The 25,647-nt window shown below is 42.5% G+C and overlaps 1 protein-coding gene across 8 annotated transcripts in view; it reads left to right on the top strand.

The window, feature by feature from the left end:
* The window catches only part of LOC139368618 (ankyrin repeat and SAM domain-containing protein 1A-like), a 113,093-nt gene that overhangs the window by 15,772 nt on the left and 71,674 nt on the right, over positions 1-25,647 (top strand). For 5 of the 8 annotated variants that reach the window (XM_071107702.1, XM_071107701.1, XM_071107700.1 and 2 more), the window contains exons 2-4: positions 15,527-15,607; positions 17,348-17,504; positions 18,498-18,563. In XM_071107702.1, the coding sequence (XP_070963803.1) occupies positions 15,527-15,607; positions 17,348-17,504; positions 18,498-18,563 (304 nt within the window). The remainder of the gene's footprint in view (positions 1-15,526; positions 15,608-17,347; positions 17,505-18,497; positions 18,564-25,647) is intronic. The other 3 variants (XM_071107704.1, XM_071107705.1, XM_071107706.1) reach the window with 1 other exon arrangement.

The raw sequence follows: 25,647 nt of genomic DNA on the forward strand, positions 1-25,647 counted from the left end.
ACATTTTGACAAATTTCTGCAGAAATCCAGGTAATTCCAAAGGGTCCACATACTTTTCTTGCCACTGTAGCTGTTCTATCATTCAGCCTACAGTAGCAGCCAATGTGTGGTTTTCAATGTAGCCTACATTCCATGAGTCGTTTAAAAAAACTAAAACATGTAGAGCTTGACATTAACCTGTTTATCCACTTGTCCTTTAGAGAAGGACTCCCTAGTGGTACAGTGGTCTAAGGCACTGCATCTCAGTGAAAGAGGCGTCATTACAGTCCCTGGTTTGAATCCAGGCTGTATCACATCCGGACTTGATTGGGAGTCCCATAGGGCAGAGCACAATTGGCCCAGCGTCGTCTGGGTTTGGCTGGGGTAGGCCATCATTGTAAATCAGTTTTGGGTGATTTCTGTGGCCAAAAATGCTTGATTTTTCCTGCAGCTTTTCTGAAATGATGCGATACATTTTGCAATGTTTTTTTTCACGTTAATTTAATATAAAGCAATACAAAGTCGTATGTGCTCAGTTTCAGGACGATTTTATGCAGAATACATAATACAAAAACAATTAAACATTCACTCACTCACACACACCTCCTCTCCATCAGGCTTGTGGCTTTCTATAAATATGAGATGCACCTCCCATATGCACCTCTCATTCCTACTCTCTCTCTCCCTCTCGCAACAAAAAACCCCCAAATAGATTCAAGGCTGATCACTTTCAATTTGAGGGTTGATATTTCTTTCGCATAAATTGTCTTCAAAATACTTGAATGTGATTTGTTTTTTTCTGAAAGGGTCGTTAGGAAGATAAAGCACAGGAAACATAAGAATAGAGTATTGTGGTTGATATGAATTTTTACAACGGTATTACCATTTTTTTTTTTAATCCAGAAAGATTGTGTTTTGTGATCCGTATTAGGTTTTACAGAGTTTAAAACGGCAAATCTAACAGACTGGGAAGAGCAGAGTGCCGACCGCCAAGAGTGCCGACCGCCAAGAGTGCCGACCGCCAAGAGTGCCGACCGCCAAGTTTAGCCGACCGCCAAGTTTAGCGGAGTAAAAGTTTGAGTAAAACACCACTCACCTTGATTCTTTCAGAGCTTGCCACAGTCTTCCCTGCTACTACTTCAGTCATGGTGATCTGCAGCTGCTGTGGGAACTGTTCTGACATTCTCATGTGCTTTGCTGATTCGAAGTGACTGTTGAATGTCGACCTTCTCAAGTTTCCAAAATAATTTGGCAAATTGTTTAGCTGTTATTTTTGTTGGCAAATGAGATTGATTTCTGTGCATTGTACTGCCTGTCGGCCATCAACAATCACACATCTTCGCACGGGAATACGCTAACAGGTCAGGGGGGAGAAACTTTTTTGATGTGTGGTTGGATTGGGCCATTTTGCACAGTAACAGTGCAGTAAATTGGTCAAAATTACGAACTCACTTTTGATTGAACCCTTTTATGCACTAAAAGTGCAAAATGGCGAGCTCTCGCATAATATGCGCTCATTGGTTGATTCTGCATTGAATTATGCTATTGCAGAATAGCGTAATCCTGGAGGGACTGTTAAATAAGAATTTAACTAACTTGCCTAGTTTAAATAAAGATAACATAAAAAAGGTGACTGAAAATGTTGTTGTGGTGTTTGATGCAAGAAACTACTTCACAAAATAAAATGCATAATTTTTCCCATACCATTATTACAGAGAATTAGACAAGTCAAGCTACCCTCTGCCTATTGGCTACTTAGCTTCTTCAAGCCTGTCTCAAAATACAGCACTGCCCCTTTAAGACAAGAAAAGCTATTTACCTGATGCACTTTTTAAAGATGGCTAGAAATGCACATGTTTTTTGTTCTTGTAGGAAGCAATCACTCCCCCATTCCTGACTACACATTATCTATACCTGTGCTAATAACTCACTAACTAACTAGCAAAGGATATGAATAAATGTGCACAGGTCGGTACATGTAGCTCTCGCTTTGATCTGAAAACAAGCACATCTACTCATGACCACTCATGCTGCATACACAGTCCAGTTCAAAGTGAATGGCACAGATCCATATATGGCAATGGTATATTTGCATATAGGCCTACTGCAGCTCTGATTGGTTATGGCGCATTGGTCTGTGTAGAGTATGAGCAAATTTGTTTTCAGTACTTTTATTTCCATGACTAATCAAAACTTTTTTTTCTTAAACTCTCATTTGTCTCTTTGTTAAGGGAAATAAATTTCACAGTGTGGTTTAGATGGTACAATGATTCTGTACACTACATTTGCTTGTTTTGTCTCAAACTGAAATTAGGCGAACTTCATTTTGCAATCAGGCATAGCGATGGGTATCATTAAGATTTTAACGGTATTACTACTCTTACCGATACTGCTTATCGATCATGTACTTTTAACGGTATTACTACTCTTACCGATACTCCTTATCAATCATGTACTTTTAACGGTATTACTACTCTTACTGATACTGCTTATCGATCATGTACTTTTAACGGTATTACTACTCTTACCGATACTCCTTATCAATCATGTACTTTTAACGGTATTACTACTCTTACCGATACTCCTTATCAATCATGTACTTTTAACGGTATTACTACTCTTACCGATACTCCTTATCAATCATGTACTTTTAACGGTATTACTACTCTTACCGATACTCCTTATCGATCATGTACTTTTAACGGTATTACTACTCTTACCGATACTCCTTATCGATCATGTACTTTTAACGGTATAACTACTCTTACCGATACTCCTTATCGATCATGTACTTTTAACGGTATAACTACTCTTACCGATACTCCTTATCGATCATGTACTTTTAACGGTATTACTACTCTTACCGATACTCCTTATCGATCATGTACTTTTAACGGTATTACTACTCTTACCGATACTGCTTATCGATCATGTACTTTTAACGGTATAACTACTCTTACCGATACTCCTTATCGATCATGTACTTTTAACGGTATTACTACTCTTACCGATACTCCTTATCGATCATGTACTTTTAACGGTATTACTACTCTTACCGATACTCCTTATCGATCATGTACTTTTAACGGTATAACTACTCTTACCGATACTCCTTATCGATCATGTACTTTTAACGGTATTACTACTCTTACCGATACTGCTTATCGATCATGTACTTTTAACGGTATTACTACTCTTACCGATACTGCTTATCGATCATGTACTTTTAACGGTATTACTACTCTTACCGATACTGCTTATCGATCATGTACTTTTAACGGTATTACTACTCTTACCGATACTCCTTATCGATCATGTACTTTTAACGGTATTACTACTCTTACCGATACTGCTTATCGATCATGTACTTTTAACGGTATAACTACTCTTACCGATACTCCTTATCGATCATGTACTTTTAACGGTATTACTACTCTTACCGATACTGCTTATCGATCATGTACTTTTAACGGTATAACTACTCTTACCGATACTCCTTATCGATCATGTACTTTTAACGGTATTACTACTCTTACCGATACTCCTTATCAATCATGTACTTTTAACGGTATTACTACTCTTACCGATACTCCTTATCGATCATGTACTTTTAACGGTATTACTACTCTTACCGATACTGCTTATCGATCATGTACTTTTAACGGTTTTACTACTCTTACCGATACTCCTTATCGATCATGTACTTTTAACGGTAATCTTATCGGTTCTTTTATTTTTTACAAAACAAAACAAATTAAGAACAGAATTAACATTGCTTTATTTTCTGAAATGTAAAATAAATAATTATTTACAGCAAAAGAAACAGCAATGTTTTGAACAAATCACTATTATAGACTCAGATGTTGTGATGATGGAAATGTAAAACAAATTAAATAAACACACGGGTGGGGCATGCAGGTAGGCTGCAAAAGGACAAATAGTTCTTAACAGTTCCTCTGGAGAAAGATAAACATATTTGTCTTCTCTGGCAGAAGTCGGAACCTCTCCTGGCTTATTGTGTTCCCTGCAGTCGAAAATACCATCTCGCTAGGGGTGGAGGAGGCTTGAGCACAGAGGTGGCTTGTTGCAATGTTTGTGAGGAGGGGCAGAGTAGCTCTCTTCTCCCACCACCACATCACAGGATCTTCAGCCATGGGGATGGGAGGCAGGCCTTCGTAGAGCTCCACCTCTAGGTCAACACTCTCGCTGAGGGTGAGGGACGAGGTGTCCTGTTGGATCGTCAACCTCGCTCCCTGTCCTCCTCTGAGAACAGGTCCTCCAAGGCACTCCTTGTTTTGTACAATGGAGGGACTGTCTCCTCCATTTCCACTCCTTCTCCTTCAGACTCCTCCTCCTGTTGCTGGTGCTCTGTGTCTGTCTGCTCCGGCTCCTGACAGCCCTGGTGTTGCTCCTGTCACATTGGCCTCAACAGTTGCCACCTGGGACAGGCTGAGGAAGGCGTCACTCACCGGCCTCCCTTTAAATCTGGGGTCCATTGCTGTGGCCGCATGCAGGAAGGCTTGAAAGTCCTCATCCTGATAGCTCTCGGAGAGGTTCTCCCACACCTTTGATTGTTGCCACAGATTTTGCATCTTCATGCTTCACAGTGAAGCAAGTGCTCTTCCAGTTTTTGGAGGATGGGTATGATCTGTCCACAGGTGGCATTTTGTCCACATGACACACACAGTGTGGCTGTATAGAGGATTCTCATGAGCTGGACAAACTCCTCAGCCTTATGGAAGTCCTTGTCCTTCGGATGGCCCAGATTGTCCTGGACCAGCGTGGGTCCAAGGCTGCTGCTTGGATCGCTGGATACTGCTCCATGAATCTCTATCATTAGATAGAGTTCCATCTGGTCTTGACATCAAGGAAGAGTGAGTGTTGCGGAAGGCCTGAAACAACAACAACAACAAAAAACAACATACATTTAATTACCGCACACTTGAATATTGAATTAAATAGTTAAATGTGGGAATTTCAAAATAACACTTTAATAGATCGAACTGGCTTCTTACCAAGGAGCTGCTGCTTTTCCTTCAATACTGTTTTGGACATCGAGGATCTCTTGAACCACACGACCACTGCTCTGATTCAGGCTGCCCATTTATCAATGAAAGTCATTTTGTAGATTTTCTGCACTGCCAGATTCAGTGTGTGTACAAAGCATCCTATTTTTAGGATGTGTAGCCTCTTGATGGCAACGTCCATTTTGCCAGCATTATCAACAGTCACAGCTACAATCTTGCTCGGCTCTATCTCAAACTCTTCCAGAATGTCTGAGATCTCCTCTGCCACTACTTCGCCAGTTGTGATTTGTACACTGCCCTGGTGTGGAGGACCTTCTGTTTTACACTGCCCTGGTGTGGAGGACCTTCTGTTTTACACTGCCCTGGTGTGCAGGACCTTCTGTTTTACACTGCCCTGATGAGGAGGACCTTCTGTTGTACACTGCCCTGGCTTGTGTAGTGCACTGTAACAGCGAGAGAGTGGTCCTGACAGAGGCTGGTCCACCCGTCTGATGTGATGGCCAGCTTTGGCACGTCCTTCAGCCTAGGTGTCACATTGGCCTTTTCTACACCATACCAGGTAGGAATTAATGTGTTTATAGGTAACTCCTGGAGGGAGGGGTATATTTGGGGTTGAGTGCCTTGCTCATCTCCCTACAGTAAAACAATGTTTTCATGTGTTGAATTATCATTATTGTGTATTGAATTGTGGAGTGATGGGACTAATATACAACCCTTTTATACTACTATATCCTAAAAAAATGTATACAGCTCAGTATATACTGACAGACTGTTACCTAAAGCCCTTAGACTCCACTGTTGCAAAGGAGTGTAGGCCTTTCACTATGAACTTGGTCATGGCTGGGTGGCACTCATTCACCCTCTCCTCAGTCATCCTCCCACTAGCTGCCATTGTGAAGGGGCTTTGGGCTTGTCTTTTGGCTTGGACCAGCGGTATTTTAGAGAGGAATGGGTTGGTTCACTGTGGTTGCAACTTTAACAAAAAAGTAGCATAATCTTTAAATGGGTGAACACACCCATAGCTAAACAATCAGCTGGCTTATGGTTCCTTTTGATCAGGAACCCATGTTCTCATAATTGGGTTAACTCTGTGTGTGTGGTCTCTAGGCTGCTAGCATACATACCTGACGTAGATCGGGCAACGAGAGATGAGCTACGAGCCACGCAGTCGAAATCTGTGCGCTTTCGATAGATGTTTGGACAGATTGCTTGTGTTTCCGCCCTTACAAGAAAAAGTCTTGTTGCACTTGTGGCAACGAGCATTGTCAGCATCGACTCTGGTGACTCTTTTGAACGTTTAGTTCGCTCTGCCATCGTCACTAATTAAGAGCAGGATATGTGTGTTTGTGACACAGTCTCCCCGCCAGAGAGATCTCTCTTCTGGATTGGGTATAGTGAAAATGCATCAAAGACAAATGTCTTCATCTTATTGCAAATTAGAAATGGTTGGTGAGATAAAATGTGCAAGATAACATTTATATAGCAATAATAAATAGGACATTTATTTTCTTAAGTTCTCCAGTACGGAAAGCAGAACCAATAACGTCAGAGCTTATCGATACTACGGTCTTTCATTATTTAGCCCCTGGGCCCGTTTAATACCGGGTTTCAGTACCCATCCCTAATCAGCACTAATTTGAATGCATCTTTAACTTTATTAGCAGTAGGCCTATGTTTTGAGAAGTGGAAAATGTGTGCACCATAGCCATGGTGCTCAGTGGTCCCATCGTCTCTCGCTCGCTCTATCGTTCGCTCCGCTCTATCGCTCGCTCTATCGCTGTGCTGGACAGACCCTTCAATAATGGCTTGAATATTAATAGGTTAGTCTGAGGATTTTTTTTTTTTTTTAAAGGCGGAGACCATTTTCTCTAGTGCACTCGGGAACAACAGTACAGGGAAGCCTAATCATTACAACAATTATTATAGGTGATGTTTTTTATATATATAGTTGCACTGGTGCTCCTAATATAAAATGGCAAGTTGCACAGCAAAATATTTAGTAACATATGCGACTAAAATGGTCACACTTTAGAGCCCTGTGTGAGGGGTGTCCGTGCGTGGCTTTTGATCATTTCTTGGGGTTTTACTAATTGGTAGGAAGAAGTTTGGTCCAAATCGAATGTTACATACTATTATTATCTGAATCCTGTAAATTTAAATGGCTAATTTTGGCTGCAATCAATTAGCTTAATTTCTCCAAGAACATTTTATTTCAACAAAATGTTTCAGTAATGCCGATCACCTGTTTCTAACCACAGAAACCGTTTCAGACCAATCTGAGATGGTGGGTGTCATGGCTTGTTGAAATGACATGGAACGACTCAGCCCTGACATGCGCAGTTGTCAGTCTTACCTCACGCTGCTGTACACTACAGCTCTGACATCATTAAGTCAATGTGATTCAGTATAATCCACTGTGGGAGCTAGGACATTGGCAGGTAGAGAAGTGCCAGTCTCTCTCATGGGGACTGGAGACTGTACAGTACAGGTAGTGGACACTGTCTCTGAGAGGCTTGCTGAGCTACTGTTTGGCAAATGGCGCATCTGGTCTCAATGCCCGACCAGCAGCCATCCCTCCGCTTAATTAAACCCAATTGCCCTGGCAGTGCCCCCGCTATGCGCCAGGAACCACTGGACAGCCTGCCCTTGGGTACTGCTGCACCGCTAATCCCTAGCTGTGTGGTCGCACTGCTTAATTGGCCTGAGGACAAATCTGTTTATTTGACATTGGGGCTCAGCCTCACCTGGTCTTTCCACCCAGCGGCACAGCAATCAGGTCCCTAAAGTCCCAGGACTGCTGCGTTCCCCTTCCACTGCTCCACTTCACCTTGTCATGTTGTAATACTGTTGAAATGGAGTTGTTTTGACGTAGCTACTAACTTGAAAACCACAGGGTTTAGATGCTGCCGTAGTGGATCCCAAAGAGACAAAGACAAATGGCAAGAAGAGGGCAGCAACAGAGGCTAAAAAGGGATTTCCGTCAGAGTTTTTGGGAGAGTGACACAGAGGATAAAGGCAGAGAAGGGGGTCCGTGAAGACGTCTTGGGCATCCATGAGCAGCTTCATCAGTCTTTTCCTTAAACACAAAGAATGTAAGAGAGAGTGAGAGGAATGGTATTATTATCATTCGTCCTTTTACTGGCCAAGCTTTGTGCAACGCGGCATTAAAGCCCCCAGAATCTCTTTCAGACTTCATCCTCATCAAGCTGATATTCCCTCAGGGATATTAGGGATTAGCTCTTTCCTTTCAAAGAGGAATTCTTAAGTCAGTTGCCATGCATCATACCCCTCCCCACTCCAACCTAATCAACTCCATTTTGTCCCCCCCGCCTTGCTTCTTTAAGCTCTGACTGTCCCTCAGTCCAGTTGGTTCTGAATCGCTCTAGCTATAAGGGGATGAAGTGTATTGTCAAGTGCCACTAGCACTGACTCATGCCCCTGTTAAGATGCTCAGGGGAGGTGGTGAGCCTTACACTTCGAGGTGCGGTAGAAGGGCCTCTTTCTGCCACATTTTAGGCTATATTTCAAACTGCTTCCAGTCAGTGTCTGTCCTGCATTCTATAACAGCCTTTCATGCTTGCAGTCAGACCTTGCATATACTGTATGTAATCATGCAGGCAGCACAACAAGACCAGAGCATTTTTCTAATGGTTATTCATTTTTTGCAGTAATCTGTTATATAAAATATTTTATTATCTGGGACAGCAACTAGCGAGCTGACATTTTAGTTTTTTCTTCCGCTAGGTTTTTGTGCGTATTATGTTCAGTGGGCAAGAAACTGGAAATGTGCAAGTCCAGTGTCCTGTGCAGTACTCCTCACTACTTAGCTGAGGTGCTTGGGGGTGCTGGTCTGGAGGGATTTGCGTTGGCTCTCTAGGGGATTTATTACCCTTGGCAGAAGAATATACTTCCCCACTATAGGTGCCTTCAGAAAGTATTCACACCCCTTGACTTTTTACACATTTTTGTGTTACAGCCTTAATTTAAAATGGGATAAATGTTGATTTTCTTTGTCACTGTCCTACACACAATACCCCGTAATGTCAAAGTGAAATTATGTTTTTCGAAATTATGGCTGACCCCATTTAGTCAACTGGTCAATTGTTTGGTCGATAGGCTGTTGGTCGACCGAGATTTGATTATTCCAGCAGTCGCAAATATATACATTTTTTTATGGCACACGAGACACCCATCTGATTCACGCCTGTCACAGTGGACTAATCCGTTGCGGAGGCCGCGGGGATGGCACACTAGTATTACCAGTAGTACATTTACTGTTCTAATCTACAATGTTTGTTTGGTTAAGGTAATTTCTCTTAATGCATTGAATATATTATTATTATTATTACAGACTTTTACCGTTCTCATTGTGAGAATGGACACGTTGTTTGCGGACCGCACAACCTAGGCCACACTTGTGTGGAAACGTTGTAAAATAGGCCTTCCTGATTACTTCTTATCCCTTGCGCAAATAGTCTACAGCTGTTTCTGTCTAGAGCTTGGGGAAACTCTGAGTGCCCAGAATATTTTATACAATGTTGCAAGTTTGCTAGCGAGAGCTTCATGCCGACCATGTTGATAGTTGATACAATGTTTCACGTTCCTTGCAGAGAGGCCATGCATAGCCAATGTGATTTATGGGATATTTATTTTTATCAAGATATTTTCTACTCGCAGGCTGCAATGTTTTTATTTGTTGGATTTATGAAGGCTATTTTAGCCTACATAGTTGGTAATGGCAATAGAAGTTACTTTTAGAATTTTTATAAACCACATGATGATGATTTTGAGATACTAATACTTTATTATAAATGAAATGAAACTTCCACGAAAATGTGCACATAAAAAACATAACTGGCACGCAGATCGGTAGAAATGGTGAGATAATTTGGCACTCCAAATGGAAAAGGTTGCTGACCCGTAGTGTAGCCTATTACTGGCAGCTTCAGGAGCATAATGGCAGAATCTGCAAAGGCCAGCAGCAAGGGGGAGGAGGAGGGTCGGGAACAGGTTTTTTCTTCTGGTTATCTTGATTTCTTTCTCTCTCTTGAGTCATTTGAGTGTCTTAATCTCAGTGTGCTTAAAGCATAAAACAACTCATTAGCCTACATATAGGCTAGTTGATATTTTAAAAACACATAGGTTGTGTGTAAATATATGGGGAAATACACATTTTAAAATGTCTACCAATCGATTGTTTGAAAGAACAGTCGACTCTTGGTTGACCAACATTTTCTTTACTCGTGGACGGACAGCCCTATTAGAAATTTTTATAAATTTAAAATTTTAAGCTGAAATGTCTTGAGCCAATAAGTATTCAACCCCTTTGTTATAGTAAGCCTAAATAATTTTTAGTTGCATGGACTCCCTCTGTATGAAATAAGTGTTTAACAGGATTTTTGAATGACTACATCATCTCTGTACTCCACACATATGTAAGGTCCCTCCAGTATAGCAATGAATTTCAAAAACAGTTTAAACCACAAAGACCAGTAAGGTTTTCCAATGCCTAGCAAATAAGGGCACCTATTGGTAGATAAAATAAAAATACATTGAATACCCCTTTGATCATTGTGAAATTATTAATTACACTTTGGATGGTGTATCAATACAACTCTGTCACTACAAAGATACAGGCGTCCTTCCTAACGCCGTTGCCGGAGAAATAGGAAACCACTCAGGCCAATGGTGACTTTAAAACAGAGTTTAATAGCTGTGGTAGGAGATCAAAAACATTAGTTACTCCACAATACTAACCTAACTGATGGAGTGAAAAGAAGTAAGCCTGTATAGAATAAAAAATACTCCTCTTTGCAATAAGCCACTGAAGTAATACTGTCCTGAATACAAAGTGTTATAGTTGGGGCAAATCCAATACAACACATTAGTCGGTACCACGCCATATTTTCAAGCATAATGGTGGCTGCATCATGTTTTGTGTGTGCTTGTAATCATTAAGGATTGGGGAGTTTTTCAGGATAAAAAAATAAACGGAATGGAGCTAAGCACAGGCAAAATCCTAGAGGAAAACCAAACACTGGGAGATTAATTCACCTTTCAGCAGGACAATAACACAATCTACATTGGAGTTGCATACCAAGAAGACTGAATGTTCCTGACTGGCTGAGTTACAGTTTTGACTTAAATCTACTTGATAATCTATGGCAAGACCTGAAAATGGTTGTTTAGAAATGATCAACAAAACATTTGACAGAGCTTGAATACTTTTTAAAAGAATAGTGGTCAAATGTTACACAATCCAGGTGTGGAACGCTCTTAGAGACTTACCCCGAAAAAGTCACACTTGTAATTGCTGCCAAAGATGCTTATACAATGTATTGACTCAGGGGTGTGAATACTTATGTAAAGGGGATTTCTGTATTTCATTTCCAAAAATATACAACTTTCTCTCAACATGTTTTCACTTTGTTATTATGGGGTATTGTGTGTAGATGGTTGAAAAATGCATGTAATACGTTTTGAGTTCAGGCTGTAACACAACACAATGTGGAATAAGTCAAGGGGTATGAATACTTTCTGAAATCCCTCTATATCCTCCTTGCTCCCTCTGCTAGTATAGCACTAGCCTGTGCCGCAGACTGTGCCACTGATATCTTCCTCTCCTGCTGACTGTGAGATGCTTGTAGCAGGCCTATAGGTCCATATATGCCTGCAATTGGGGTTGATTAGGCAATGGTAAGGACTGCTGATGTAACACTATAGAGGGAGGGGCTCATCTAAAGATTCTCTACTTCCTGGTGCAGAGCTTGTTCTGGAGGATAGAATGGAGAGACACTTATTTAATGAGACTTATTCGACTGGGTTGTTGCAGACTGCTCTCAGAGTTATTATGGGATATTTATTTTAGGGAGCAAAAGCGACCGTTACAGCCAAGTGACAAAAAAGAGAGGGGCTCATTGCCAGAGCGATGCCAGTGTGGAGCTGTGAAGGGATGAAGGGGGGCTTCCTGTTGTCCGTGCCCTCCTACTGCCTTGTGCCCCCCTCCTCTCCACAGGCAATGGTCATGTCATCATGTCATCATGTTGTCACCATCATCGCCCCATTCGTAAGACCTGTCTGAGATTAATGTCAGCACTGTAAAGTGTGTGTTGCGTGCCCTCAGTTACTTTTTCAGGTTATGTGCGCATGTATGATATGGATTAATGTTGTGTGAATTCTGTTTCCCTTTTAATCTGGGTCAAATGTTAGATTAAATGTTAGTGTGGTGCAGCAGCAGCAGCATCATCATCATCCCTATTCTTGATACAATCCCTCTCTAGGTTCCACTTCAGCGTGCTGTCTTCTTGTGAGCCATCTCCTTCTCATTTCTCTTCATGTGAGCCATCCCGTCTCTCCTCTCTCAGACCATTGTTTTTCCAGTGCTGTGCTGGAATGGTCTTTTCACATGGTTCATTTAGAATGTTCTCACTGTGCAGTCACATCCCAGTGGTACTGTAGGCCCGATGCTGGCATGGCATTCTATCCTCCCAGGACCCTGGCTTCCATTTGCCTGTTTAACTACTCTCTCTGTCTCTCTATCCGCTGATTTAAAAGAAACAAACCATCTCAGCTGACAGCTGAGTTCAGTTTTAAGTGGATGACAGATCTACAGCTATATACCATTTTAAGCCTGTATATCCCCCAGCCCAGACCCTTCAATAAAAGCTCTCTAACCACATTTGATGCAGTGGCGGGGGACAAAGTGATCAAAGGGTGGGTTGATAATGCCGTTAATGGACTAATTATGCACATACCGAAATGAGGTCATTTTCAGATTGTGTTGCACAAAGATTGGATAACTGGCTATTCCACTGCACTGAGGCTGAACAGAGATGTTTTATTATGATATAGTAGTGTTTTCCAGGGCTATGCAGGTAATGACTGAATTAAGATACTCCTTCCTGATAGGCCTATGTTTGCTTTAGGCAATCATGAGGAACTCGGTATGGTTTGCACTTGTATGTTTGTTGATGTAAAGGGGGCTTTGTGGGTGTGGCTGGGCTATGTGCTTGGTGGACACTGACCTGTGACGCCAACCTGGCTGCCCTCCTGCTGTGTTAGTTTTTGTGTGTACATACTGTACCAACCCCCTCCCTCCTCCACTGCCGAGTGCTGCTGGCTTGGCCCATGCTTCCTCATTCCTTTCCCTTTCCCTCTCCCTCAGTCCTGTGGTGCAATTCCTTAGGGAACGCCTCCCACCTGGGTTTGAGCTGGACTGGGCTGAGGCTGTGAACTAGAGGTCGACCAATTAATCGGAATGGCCGATTTTAATTAGGGGCGATTTCAAGTTTACATAACAATCGGAAATCGTTTTTTCTTTTTTTTTTACACCTTTATTTAATCTTTATTTAACTAGGCAAGTCAGTTAAGAACACATTCTTATTTTCAATGACGGCCTATGAACGGTGGGTTAACATCCTTGTTCAGGGGCAGATCGACAGATTTTCACCTTATCAGCTCGGGGAATCCAATCTTGCAACCTTACAGTTAACTAGTCCAACGCTATAACCACCTGCCTCTTGTTGCACTCCACAAGGAGACTGCCTGTTACGCGAATGCAGTAAGCCAAGGTAAGTTGTTAGCTAGCATTAAACTTATCTCATAAAAAACAATCAATCAATCATAATCACTAGTTAACTCCACATGGTTTATCTAGTGTGTCCTGCGTTGCATATAATCTGACTGAGCATACAAGTATCTGACTGAGCGGTGGTAGGCAGCCGCAGGCTCGTAAGCATTCATACAAACAGCATTTTCGTGCGTTTTGCCAGCAGCTCTTCGTTGTGCATCAAGCATTGCGCTGTTTATGAATTCAAGCCTATCAACTCCCGAGATGATACTGGTGTAACCGATGTGAAATGGCTGGCTAGTTAGCGAGGTGCACGCTAATAGCATTTCAAACGTCACTCGCTCTGAGACTTGGAGTGGTGGATCCCCTTGCTCTGCATGGGTAACGCTGCTTCGAGGGTGGCTGTTGTCGTTGAGTTGCTGGTTCGAGCCCAGGTAGGAGCGAGGAGAGGGATGGAAGTTATACTGTCACACTGGCAATACTAAAGTGCCTATAAGAACATCCAATAGTCAAAGGTTAATGAAATACAAATGGTACAGAGGGAAATAGTCCTATAATTCCTATAATAACTACAACCTAAAACTTCTTACCTGGGAATATTGAAGACTCATGTTAAAAGGAACCACCAGCTTTCATATGTTCTCATGTTCTGAGTAAGGAACTGAAATGTTAGCTTTCTTACATGGCACGGCACATATTCGACTTTTACGTTCTTCTCCAACACTTTGCTTTTGCATTATTTAAACCAAATTGAACATGTTTCATTATTTATTTGAGGCTAAATTGATTTTATTGATGTATTATATTAAGATAAAATAATTATTACAAATACATTTAAAAAATCGGCCGATTTAATCCGTATCCGCTTTTCTGGTCCTCTAATAATCGGTATCGGCGTTGAAAAATCCTAATCGGTCGACCTCTACTGTCAACCACGGCACACAACAATACAGCCTAGGCCTGGGACGTTATCAGTTTTGTTCAGCCACACCCACCTAGTATTCCTAGCCCTGTATAGGCCCTCCCTCTGGCTGTGTGGGAATACACTCAGATCTCATTCAGCAGGGAGATAACATTGTGGATCATACAGGTAACTGGCAAAGTAAAGGAACCACTAACATTGTGTCTTAATATGGCATTGGGCCGCCAGAACAGCTTCAATGCACCTTGGCATAGATTCCACAAGTGTCTGGAGCTGTTTTGTAGGAATGCCACACCATTCTTCCACGAGAAATTCCATGTTTTAGTGTTTTGTTGATGGTGGTGGAAAATGCTGTCTCAGGCGCCGCTCCAGAATCTCTCTTAAGTGTTTAATTGGGTTGATCTGGTGACTGACACACACACACACACACACACCCTTAAAACCCCTATGCTCCTTTGAGACCCCTCTTTCTAAGTCACTGAGATCTCTTCTTTTAGCCGTGGTAGACAAAAATATCTAATTTACATAAGCATTCACACTCCTGAGTCGATGCATGTTAGAATCACCTTATGCTGTGATTACAGCTGTGAGTCTTTCTGGGTAAGTCTCTAAGAACTTTGCAATATTACAATATTTTCCCATTCTTTAAAACGTTATTCATGCTCTGTCAAATTGGTTGTCGATCATTGCAAGACAACCATTTTCAAGTCTTGCCATGAGTCAAAACTGCAACTCGGACACTCAGGAACATTCACTGTCACTTATTATTGATAAGAAACTTCAGTGTAGATTTTGCTTTGTGTTTTAGGTTCTTGTCCTGCTGATAGGTGAATTCATCTCCCAGTGTCTGGTGGAAAGCAGACTGAACAAGGTTTTCCTCTAGGATTTTGCCTGTGCTTAGCTCCGTTTGGAATTATTTTTATCCTGAAAAACTCCCCATTCCTGAAAGGAGAAATTCAACTCTTCCCTCCCCTGAATTATACAGTGCCCTTTGTTATATGATCTAATGTTCCCTCTTTCTCTCCACAGTATCTGGAGGGGTCCTAATGTAAACTGTGTGGACAGCACTGGATACACTCCTCTACACCATGCTGCCCTAAATGGACACAGGTCGGTCTATAGCGAGTCCTGTTCTTTTCTCATGGGAGTTTAGATTGATTGCCATTGGTGTGAGTTGGGGCCACCCTGTGTGAAATGCAGGGCTTGACATTAGCTTTTTTTTTCACTGGTCCATTGGGCAAGTAGGGCAGATTTATTTATTTATTTATTTATTTATTTACTTGTCTGAAAGCTCACTTGTCCAACAATGTAAAACAAATCTGTAACACCATGGGCCAAAACGGTGACTGAAAAATTGTTTCAGCAAGTAACCACTCCCCAAATTACAATTCATTATTATCACTGGTATTGACAACGCAAGGCTGTTGGTCTCTGATCCCATGTATTGTATCTCCTGCCGTTGTGGCCTTGAGCAAGTCACCCCACAAAGTAAAATACTGTGCTAATAGGCTACTGTATAAAATGTATGTTGTCAACCCTTCATCTGGAGAGCTACTGGGTCTGCAGGCTTTTGACCCAACCCCACTTAAACATACCAGAGTCAGCTTATCAAGGTGAGCTTATCGAGTCAGCTTATCAAGGTGAGCTTATCGAGTCAGCTTATCAAGGTGAGCTTATCGAGTCAGCTTATCAAGGTGAGCTTATCGAGTCAGCTTATCAAGGTGAGCTTATCGAGTCAGCTTATCAAGGTGAGCTTATCGAGTCAGCTTATCAAGGTGAGCTTATCGAGTCAGTTTATCAAGGTGAGCTTATCGAGTCAGCTTATCAAGGTGAGCTTATCGAGTCAGCTTATCAAGGGACTCTTAAGCAGGTGATTCTTTACAATGTGTTAGTGCAGGGCTGGAGCAAAATCCTGCACACCCAGTAGCTCTCCTGGACTCTCCTGGAGGATGGTTTGCCACCCTGAAACATTACAGTTACAACCCAATACTTTTTTTTTGTCTCTATAAAATCATTCCCTCATTCAATGAACGAGGAATCAAATGGCTGAGGTGGGTGACTTTAAAGTAAGGTAGCTAACTAAGACATGTTTCCCTGTTTTGTTTGGCTAGAATATGTCATTTTCAGGGGAGATCTTGACAGCATATGAGTTACTTGTCAAATAGGCTATTCTAAGATTATTTATTTTTTACAATGTCAGAATTGCATGGCCAGTATTGAATAGAGGAAAATCCCAGCTTTCCAATGGTGCCAGAATTATTTCTCCCCGTTTTGAGCGTTTTACAACCGGAGTATCCAGCATTAGTTTCGTCTGCACACCCGTATCAACTGTGTGACGGCCATTTTGTGGTTGAACACAAGTGACTGTGGGAAGTTGTTTCGGACGTTGGATATGACAATACGATGAATACATGCTAATACCTAAATAGATAACCAGCAAGATAACCAGCCGAACTACACAATATGTTTGTCTGATGTTTATAATTATTTTACCTCCCCCAGGCTCGCTTTAATAAATATAAAACGCATCGTGTGACAGCATGATTGAAAAACCGCTCGTGCCTGTCAATGCAGGCCTACAACAAATATTTGCCGATGCACTCTGCAGAGATTGGGAGGACAGTGTGCAACACATCGCATCCACGTTTTTTACATGTTCATTTGGACAACTTAAATCTATAATCTGCTTGTCCCACAATGTGTTTTACTTGCCCCTGGCAAGAGGACAAGCATTAGTGTTGAGCCCTGAAATGCTATAATTATGGGGTTAACAATGACACCGTTTACTGTCAACATCACCTACATAATGAACATGTACAACTCTTCTGACCCCGTTTGTCCCATCCGCAGTGAGGTAGTGGAGGCGCTGCTACGTAACGAGGCCTTGACCAACATCGCTGACAATAAGGGCTGCTACCCCCTGCACCTGGCCGCATGGAAGGGGGACCAAAGGATCGTCAGGCTACTCATTCACCAAGGCCCCTCACACCCCAAACTCAACGAGCAGGTCTGACATCCCCCTACTACCTGTAGCTCCCTTTTCACTATCCATGTTCCCCTTTCACACGCCTCAATGAATCAGTCTTCCTCTGCTCAGAGTAGCAATGTTTAAAAACATTTTTTTATCAATCTGATCTGTGTATGAGAAGGAAGGAACAGGTCTGTGCAGTTAACATTTCATAACTCACGAACTAGACAATGTGCTCTAGTGTTACTTCCTGTTCCTGTTAGTCACATGCAGTTTTAAAGAGCGAGATCTGGCCTATACAGCTCATCATTCATTTACACATTTGAGCTCGCTGAGCTCCTTTCTATAGAATTGATTTTCAACCAAGTACAATGTGGACGGTCTTACTCGACTCGCTCTGTCTGTGGTTTGCCGAAACCATTTGCCGTTCTTTGGGAATTGGGAATAGAGTATGGCATAGCTTGTTTTTTCAGTGCAAGACCATACACATTAACTGCATTGCAGCATGAATTCAAATGCACTAATATTTGTGTTGCAGCGACTAGACGCCAGCCAAGTGAATGTGTCGTGATTGATCTGTTTATGTTGTAATGTGTTAAAACCAGGCATGGTGTGTAGAGACTGCAAACTGCATAACCACCAGCAGCACCTTCAGTCTTTAACCTGTCCTGTCTGTGATCTCAGTATCTTTACCATTTGGGAAGAAATGACCCATTATGAGGCAATGGAACAAATGAAATCATAGCCATAAAGTGTACCATCACTGTAGTACTTACCAATAGTACTTCAGAGACATTTGAGTGTATTAGACTGCCAGTTTGCAGCCATGTTAATGTATTTCTTTGATCCATTGCCATCACATTTCGTGTCATTTCTCTTCAACACTATGCCTGTTCATAAACACCTGTTCATTCATTAACTCAACTTTGTTCATATTTCTGTTAATTTATTTTGATACATTTTTGCAACTGACTGTCATTCATTGCCTGTATGTGAGTGAAAAACCATTGCCTCATCTATCTTCCCTCCTAGAGCTCCTCTGTAGAGCACAAAGAGTTGAAACGCTGTGGGCCATTTGACCTGCGTATTAATGCCAAGGTGTGTACCCAGATAGACAGACAGACCGACAGACTGCCCTATTATGCGCTTTCCTGCTTCCAAAGTATGCACACAGCTAGTTGCGCACCAGCTGTTCGCCATGCTTGGGTTTGATGCTTGGGTTTGATGCTGAGCTTGCACTGCCGGTCTGTTTATCAAAGATAAGAGAACTGGACACTGATTTTTTTACTTTTTCTGGGCACATATCTTTTGATTTCTTGGGGTTCTTTCTCTAGATAATTTCACCTTCTGGCAGGGGTAAGGCGGTACGGCGTCCCGGCAAAATAAATAGTGGGGGTACGTCGTACCGGTAAAACATGAGCCTATCACAATAATTAAAACAAAAATGTCAACAAACTGTAGGCTATTACAACCATTTTGATCATTACCGCATGTCAAAGGCATGAAAAATTAGCAAATGGACTTGAAAACAGGTGGATTTGATTTACAGTACCAGTCAAAAGTTCAGACACACTTACTCATTCAAGGGTTTTTCTTTATTTTGTACTATTTTCTACATTGTATAATAGTGAAGACATCAAAACTACGACATAACCCATGGAATCATGTAGTAACCCAAAACATATCAAAATATATTTTAGATTCTTCAAAGTAGCCAACCTTTGTCTTGAAGACCGCTTTGCACACTCTTGGCATTCTCTCAACCAGCTTCATGGGGGAATGCTTTCCAACAGTCTTGAAGGAGTTCCCACATATGCTGAGCACTTGTTGGCTGCTTTTCCTTCACTCTGCGGTCCAACTCATCCCAAACCATCTCAATTGGGTTGAGGTTGGGTGATTGGGGAGGCCAGGTCAACTGATGCAGCACTCCATCACTCTCCTTGGTCAAATAGGCCCTACACAGCCTGAAGGTGTGTTTTGGGTCATTGTCCTGTTGGAAAACAAATGATAGTCCCACTAAGCGCAAACCAAATGGAATGGCGTATCGCTGCAGAATGCTATGGTAGCCATGCTGGTTAAGTGTGTCTTGACAATGTCACCAGAAACACCCCCCTACACCATCACACCTCCTCCTCCATGTTTCACAGTGGGAACCACACATGCAGAGATCATCCGTTCACCTACTCTGCGTCTCTCCAAACTCTGCGGTAGGAACCCAAAATATCAAATTTGGACTCATGAGGCTAAAGGACAGATTTCTACCAGTCTAATATCCATTTCTAATGGTTCTTGGCCGAAGCAAGTCTCTTCTTATTGGTGTTCTTTAGTAGTGGTTTCTTTGCAGCAATTCGACCATGAAGGCCTGATTCACAGTCTCCTCTGAACAGTTGATGTTGAGATGTCTGTTACTTGAAATCTCTGAAGCATCTATTTGGGCTGCAATTTCTGAGGTTGGTAACTCTTATGAACTTATCCTCTGCAGCAGAGGTAACTCTGGGTCTTCCTTTCCTGTGGCAGTCCTCATGAGAGCGAGTTTCGTCATAGCGCTTGATGGTTTTTGCGACTGCACTTGAAGAAACTTTCAAATTTCTTGAAATTTTCCGTATTGACTGACCGGGTCTTAAAGTAATGATGGACTGTCGTTTCTCTTTGCTTATTTGAGCTGTTCTTTCCATAATATGGACTTGGTCTTTTACCAAATAGGGCTATCTTCTGTATACCACCCCTTGTCACAACACAAGTGATTGGCTCAAACGCATTAAGAAGGCAAGAAATTCCACAAATCTTACTTTTAACAAGGCACACCTGTTAATTGAAATGCATTCCAGCTGACTACCTCATGAAGCTGGTTGAGAGAATGCCAAGAGTGTGCAAAGGTGTCAAAGGCAAAGGGTGTCTAGTTTGAAGAATATAAAATACTTTTTTTGGTTATTGCATTATTCTATATGTGTTATTTCATAGTTTTGATGTCTTCACTATTATTCTACAATGTAGAAAATGTAAAAAAATAAAGACAAACCCTTGAATGAGTAGGTGTGTCCAAACTTGACTGGTACTGTATATCCTACACTCCAAAATGCATTGTAGTTCGACCAGAACACTGACAGAGATGAGGCAGAGATGAGTGGCCGACAGCAGTGGCCGACAGCATAAATGATGGTCTAATGATAATCGCTAAATGTCCTTACAATTTCTGGTGTTTTGTGTAACAGATGTCTCTTTCCATTCACCACTGTTTGGAGCCTGGAAATATATTGTGAGTGGATGAATGTGTGCGGGTAGCCTAGTAAAGGAGCCTTCTGAAGTGATTTGACAAACTGATGAAAACATCATGACTGGTTGGGTTTATAAAAGGCAATACATTTTAAATGATACATCTTTACGACTAGGCCCACAGAGATCATACTAATATTATACAGTATTTGTAATTATATGATTAGGCCCATAAAACATTTTTGAGGTCCGTACTGGGAATAAATTCATTCTACTTTCACCCCTGCCTTCTGGTTACTGAGAAGTAATTGTTAAAGTTGAATTTGCGATGTTATTACTGTTGCTGCTGTTGTTCCATAGTCCATTTTTCTGTTTACACAGTCACATGATGTTGAAGAACTTTGATGATCATCCTCTTTGGGATCATCCTCTCTCATTAGTCATGAATATGAATGAATCCCTTGGGGACAGAATAGGGATGTGGCGGTCATGACATTTTGTCAGCCGATTATTGTCATGCAAAAGACTGCCAGTGTCATGGTAATTGCTGGTAATTAACATAAACACGTTTAGAATATCCAGGCCTCCATAAACACGTTTAGCATCTCCTGGTCTCCATAAACACGTTTAGCATCTCCTGGTCTCCATCAACATGTTTAGCATCTCCTGGTCTCCATAAACACGTTTAGCATCTCCTGGTCTCCATCAACACGTTTAGCATCTCCTGGTTCTCCATCAACACGTTTAGCATCTCCTGGTCTCCATCAACAGGTTTAGCATCTCCTGGTCTCCATCAACATGTTTAGCATCTCCTGGTCTCCATAAACACGTTTAGCATCTCCTGGTCTCCATCAACACGTTTAGCATCTCCTGGTCTCCATCAACACGTTTAGCATCTCCTGGTCTCCACACCTACAATCTGCTGATGCGTCTTTGGAACATCTACTTTTAAAAAAGTCTAATAAACCAATTGAATATACAACATCACAATAAATCCATTATTTATTTTAGAATGGCCCTTTATCAAATGGGCAGGGGAAAAAGACCTGTCACCTGCATTCACTTGAATAGTGAATGGAGGCTGCACACGTTCCTTTTTTCAATGATGCTCTCTCTCTCTCTCCTCTCGCTCTCTCTCTCCCCTTGTTCCTGCAGCTAACCAGTGCTTCAAATCAAAGTTTATTTGTCACGTGCGCCGAATACAACAGGTGTAAATCTTACAGTGAAATGCTTACTTACAGGCTCTAACCAATGGTGCCAAAAAAAAGGTATGTGTAGGTAAGTAAATAAATAAAACAACAGTAGAAAGACATTTGAAAAAAAGAGTAACAAGGCTATATACAGACACCTGTTAGTCAGGCTTATTCAGGTAGTATGTACATGTAGGTATCGTTAAAGTGACTGCATATATGATGAACAGAGAGTAGCAGAAGAGTAAAAAGAGAGTTTGGCGAGTGGTGGGACACAATGCAGATAGCCCGGTTAGCCAATGTGCGGGAGCACTGGTTGGTCGGGCCAATTGAGGTAGTATGTACATGAATGTATAGTTAAAGTGACTATGTATATAAGATAAACAGAGAGTAGCAGCGGTGTAAAATCTTTTTAGTTTCCAGAGGGGGAATAGGTTTGTCGTGCCCTCTTCACGACTCTCTTGGTGTGTTTGGACAAATCTAGTTTGTTGTTGATGTGGACACCAAGGAATTTGAAGCTCTCAACCTGCTCCACTACAGCCCCGATGAGAATGGGGACGTGCTCGGTGCTCCTTTTCCTGTAGCCCACAATCATCTCCTTAGTCTTGGTTACATTAAGGGATAGGTTGTTATTCTGGCACCACCCGGCCAGGTCTCTGATCTCCTCCCTATAGGCTGTCTCGTCGTTGTCGGTGATCAGGCCTGTTGTGTCGTCAGCAAACTTAACGATGGTGTTGGAGTCGTACCTGGCCATGCAGTCGTGGGTGAACAGGGAGTACAGGAGGGGACTGAGCACGCACCCCTGGGGAGCTCCAGTGTTGAGGATCAGCGTGGCAGATGTGTTGATACCTACCCTCACCACCTGGGGGCGGCCTGTCAGGAAGTCCAGGAACCAGTTGCAGAGGGAGGTGTTTAGTCCCAGGATCCTTAGCTTAGTGATGAGCTTTGAGGGTACTATGGTGTTGAACGCTGAGCTGTAGTCAATGAACCGCATTCTCACATAGGTGTTCCTTTTGTCCAGGTGGGAAAGGGCAGTGTGGAGTGCAATAGAGATTGCATCATCTGTGGATCTGTTTGGGCGGTATGCAAATTGGAGTGGGTCTAGGATTTCTGGGATAATGGTGTGAAGACACCTGCCAGTTGGTCAGCACATGCCCGGTGCACACATCCTGGTAATCCGTCTGGCCCCGCAGCCTTGTGTATGTTGACCTGTTTAAAGGTCTTACTCACGTCGGCTACGGAGAGCATGATCACACAGTCGTCCGGAACAGCTGATGCTCTCATGCATGCCTCAGTGTTGCTTGCCTCGAAGCGAGCATAGAAGTGATTTAGCTCGTCTGGTAGGCTCATGTCACTAGGCAGCTCGCGGCTGTGCTTCCCTTTGTAGTCTGTAATAGTTTGCAAGCCCTGCCACATCCGACGAGCGTCGGAGCCGGTGTAGTATGATTCAATATTAGCCCTGTATTTGCCTTTGCCTGTTTGATGGTTCGTCGCAGGGCATAGCGGGATTTCTTGTAAGCTTCCGAGTTAGAGTCCCGCACCTTGAAAGCAGCAGCTCTACCCTTTAGCTCAGTGCAAATGTTGCCTGTAATCCATGGCTTCTGGTTGGGGTATGTACGTACAGTCACTGTGGGACGACGTCCTCAATGCACTTATTGATAAAGCCAGAGACTGATGTGGTGTATTCCTCAATGTCATCGGAAGAATCCCGGAACATGTTCCAGTCTGTGATAGTAAAGCAGTCCTGTAGTTTAGCATCTGCTTCATCTGACCATTTCTTTTATAGACCGAGTCACTGGTGCTTCCTGCTTTAATTTTTGCTTGTAAGCAGGAATCAGGAGGATAGAGTTGTGGTCGGATTTACCAAATGGAGGGCAAGGGAGAGCTTTGTACGCGTCTCTGTGTGTGGAGTACAGGTGATCTAGAATTTTTTTCCCTCTGGTTGCACATTTAACATGTTGATAGAAATTTGGTAGAACTGATTTCAGTTTCCCTGCATTAAAGTCTCCGGCCACTAGGAGCGCTGCCTCTGGGTGAGTGGTTTCCTGTTTGCTTATTTCCTTATACAGCTGACTGAGTCCGGTCTTAGTGCCAGCATCTGTCTGTGGTGGTAAATAAACAGCCACAAAAAAATATAGCTGAGAAGACAAGTAATGTGGCCTGCAGTTTATCACAATATACTCAACTTCAGGCGAGCAAAATCTACAGACTTCCTTAGATTTCGTGCACCAGCTGTTGTTTACAAATATGCACAGACCGCCCCCCCTCGTTTTACCGGAGTGTGCTGTTCTATCCTGCCGGTGCAGTGCATAGAATATTAGTTTTTTATTACAGATATTCGTGATCTTACCTCGTCTAGTTTATTGTCCAATGATTGCACGTTGGCGAGTAATATTGACGGTAATGGCAGCTTTCCTAGTTGTCTTCTGCGGGTCCGGACGAGGCATCCGGGTCTTCGTCCTCTCCGTCAGGATGTCTGCCCTGTGGGTTGTTTGGAGAATATCGTGTGAGTCCTGCTTGCTGCTGCTGTTGTTGAAGAAATCTTAGTCTAATCCGAGGTGAGTGATCACTGTCCTGATATCCAGAAACTATTTTCTGCCGTAAGATACGGTTGCAGAAACATTATGTACAAAATAATTTACAACTATTGCGAAAAAAAAACACAATATCGCACAGTTGGTTAGGAGACGGTAAAACGGCGGCCATCTCCTCCAGCGCCATCTTGATGTGCTTCATTTGGGAAACCAGGTGAAACCAGGTGAAATCTGTTGGGGAGCATCGATATTAACATGTTTTCTCAACAAAACCATATTTCACTAAACTGTTGACAGCCCCCCTGCCCGCTGGAGAAAGGAATAAAGGAGAGAGAGAGAGAGGAGGAGATGGAAACACATGGTGGTGAGATATTCTATATAGCTAATGGGAATGTGTCACCCAATTGATTAGGAAAATATTTTTTTAAATCCCTATTACTAGGCTGAACAAAATCAAATATGAATTAAATAATTGTAGGCTAAATGTAAACCGCCCTGCACAATCAATGAACCAACAGCATGGTTGTGTTTGGCTGATGTTGTGTTTGGCTTTGAAACAACATCCACCACAACCAGGTTTTACACTGTTTCAACCTGGTGTTGAACTTCTTTCTTCAAACTGATCATCACAGTAAGGTGAGTTTTAGAAGTATTTTAGGCCTTCTGATGTGATTTCCCATTGCATTTGCATTGATGTCAGAGGGGTTAGAGGGACAATAGAACCCTGAGTACCAGGACATTAGGACCTGATGGAGGGACAATCGAGCCCTGAGGACCAGGCCATTAGAACCTGATAGAGGGACATTAGAGCCCTGAGGACCAGGCCATTAGGACCTGATGGAGGGATATTTAGAGCCCTGAGGACCAGGCCATTAGGACCTGATGAAGGGACAATAGAGCCCTGAGGACCAGTCCATTAGGACCTGATGGGGCGGCAGGGTAGCCTTGTGGTTAGAGCATTGGACTAGTAACCGGAAGGTTGCAAGTTCAAATCCCCGAGCTGACAAGGTACACATCTGTCGTTCTGCCCCTGAACAGGCAGTTAACCCACTGTTCCTAGGCCGTCATTGAAAATAAGAATTTGTTCTTAACTGGTTAAATAAAGGTAAAAAAAAAAAAAAATGGAGGGACAATCGAGCTCTGAGGACCAGGCCATTAGGACCTGATGGAGGGACAATCGAGCCCTGAGGACCAGGCCATTAGGACCTGATGGAGGGACAATCGAGCTCTGAGGACCAGGCCATT

The sequence above is a fragment of the Oncorhynchus clarkii genome, chromosome 16 (genome assembly GCF_045791955.1).
Source record: "Oncorhynchus clarkii lewisi isolate Uvic-CL-2024 chromosome 16, UVic_Ocla_1.0, whole genome shotgun sequence".
In the NCBI taxonomy this organism is placed as follows: Eukaryota; Metazoa; Chordata; class Actinopteri; order Salmoniformes; family Salmonidae; genus Oncorhynchus; species Oncorhynchus clarkii.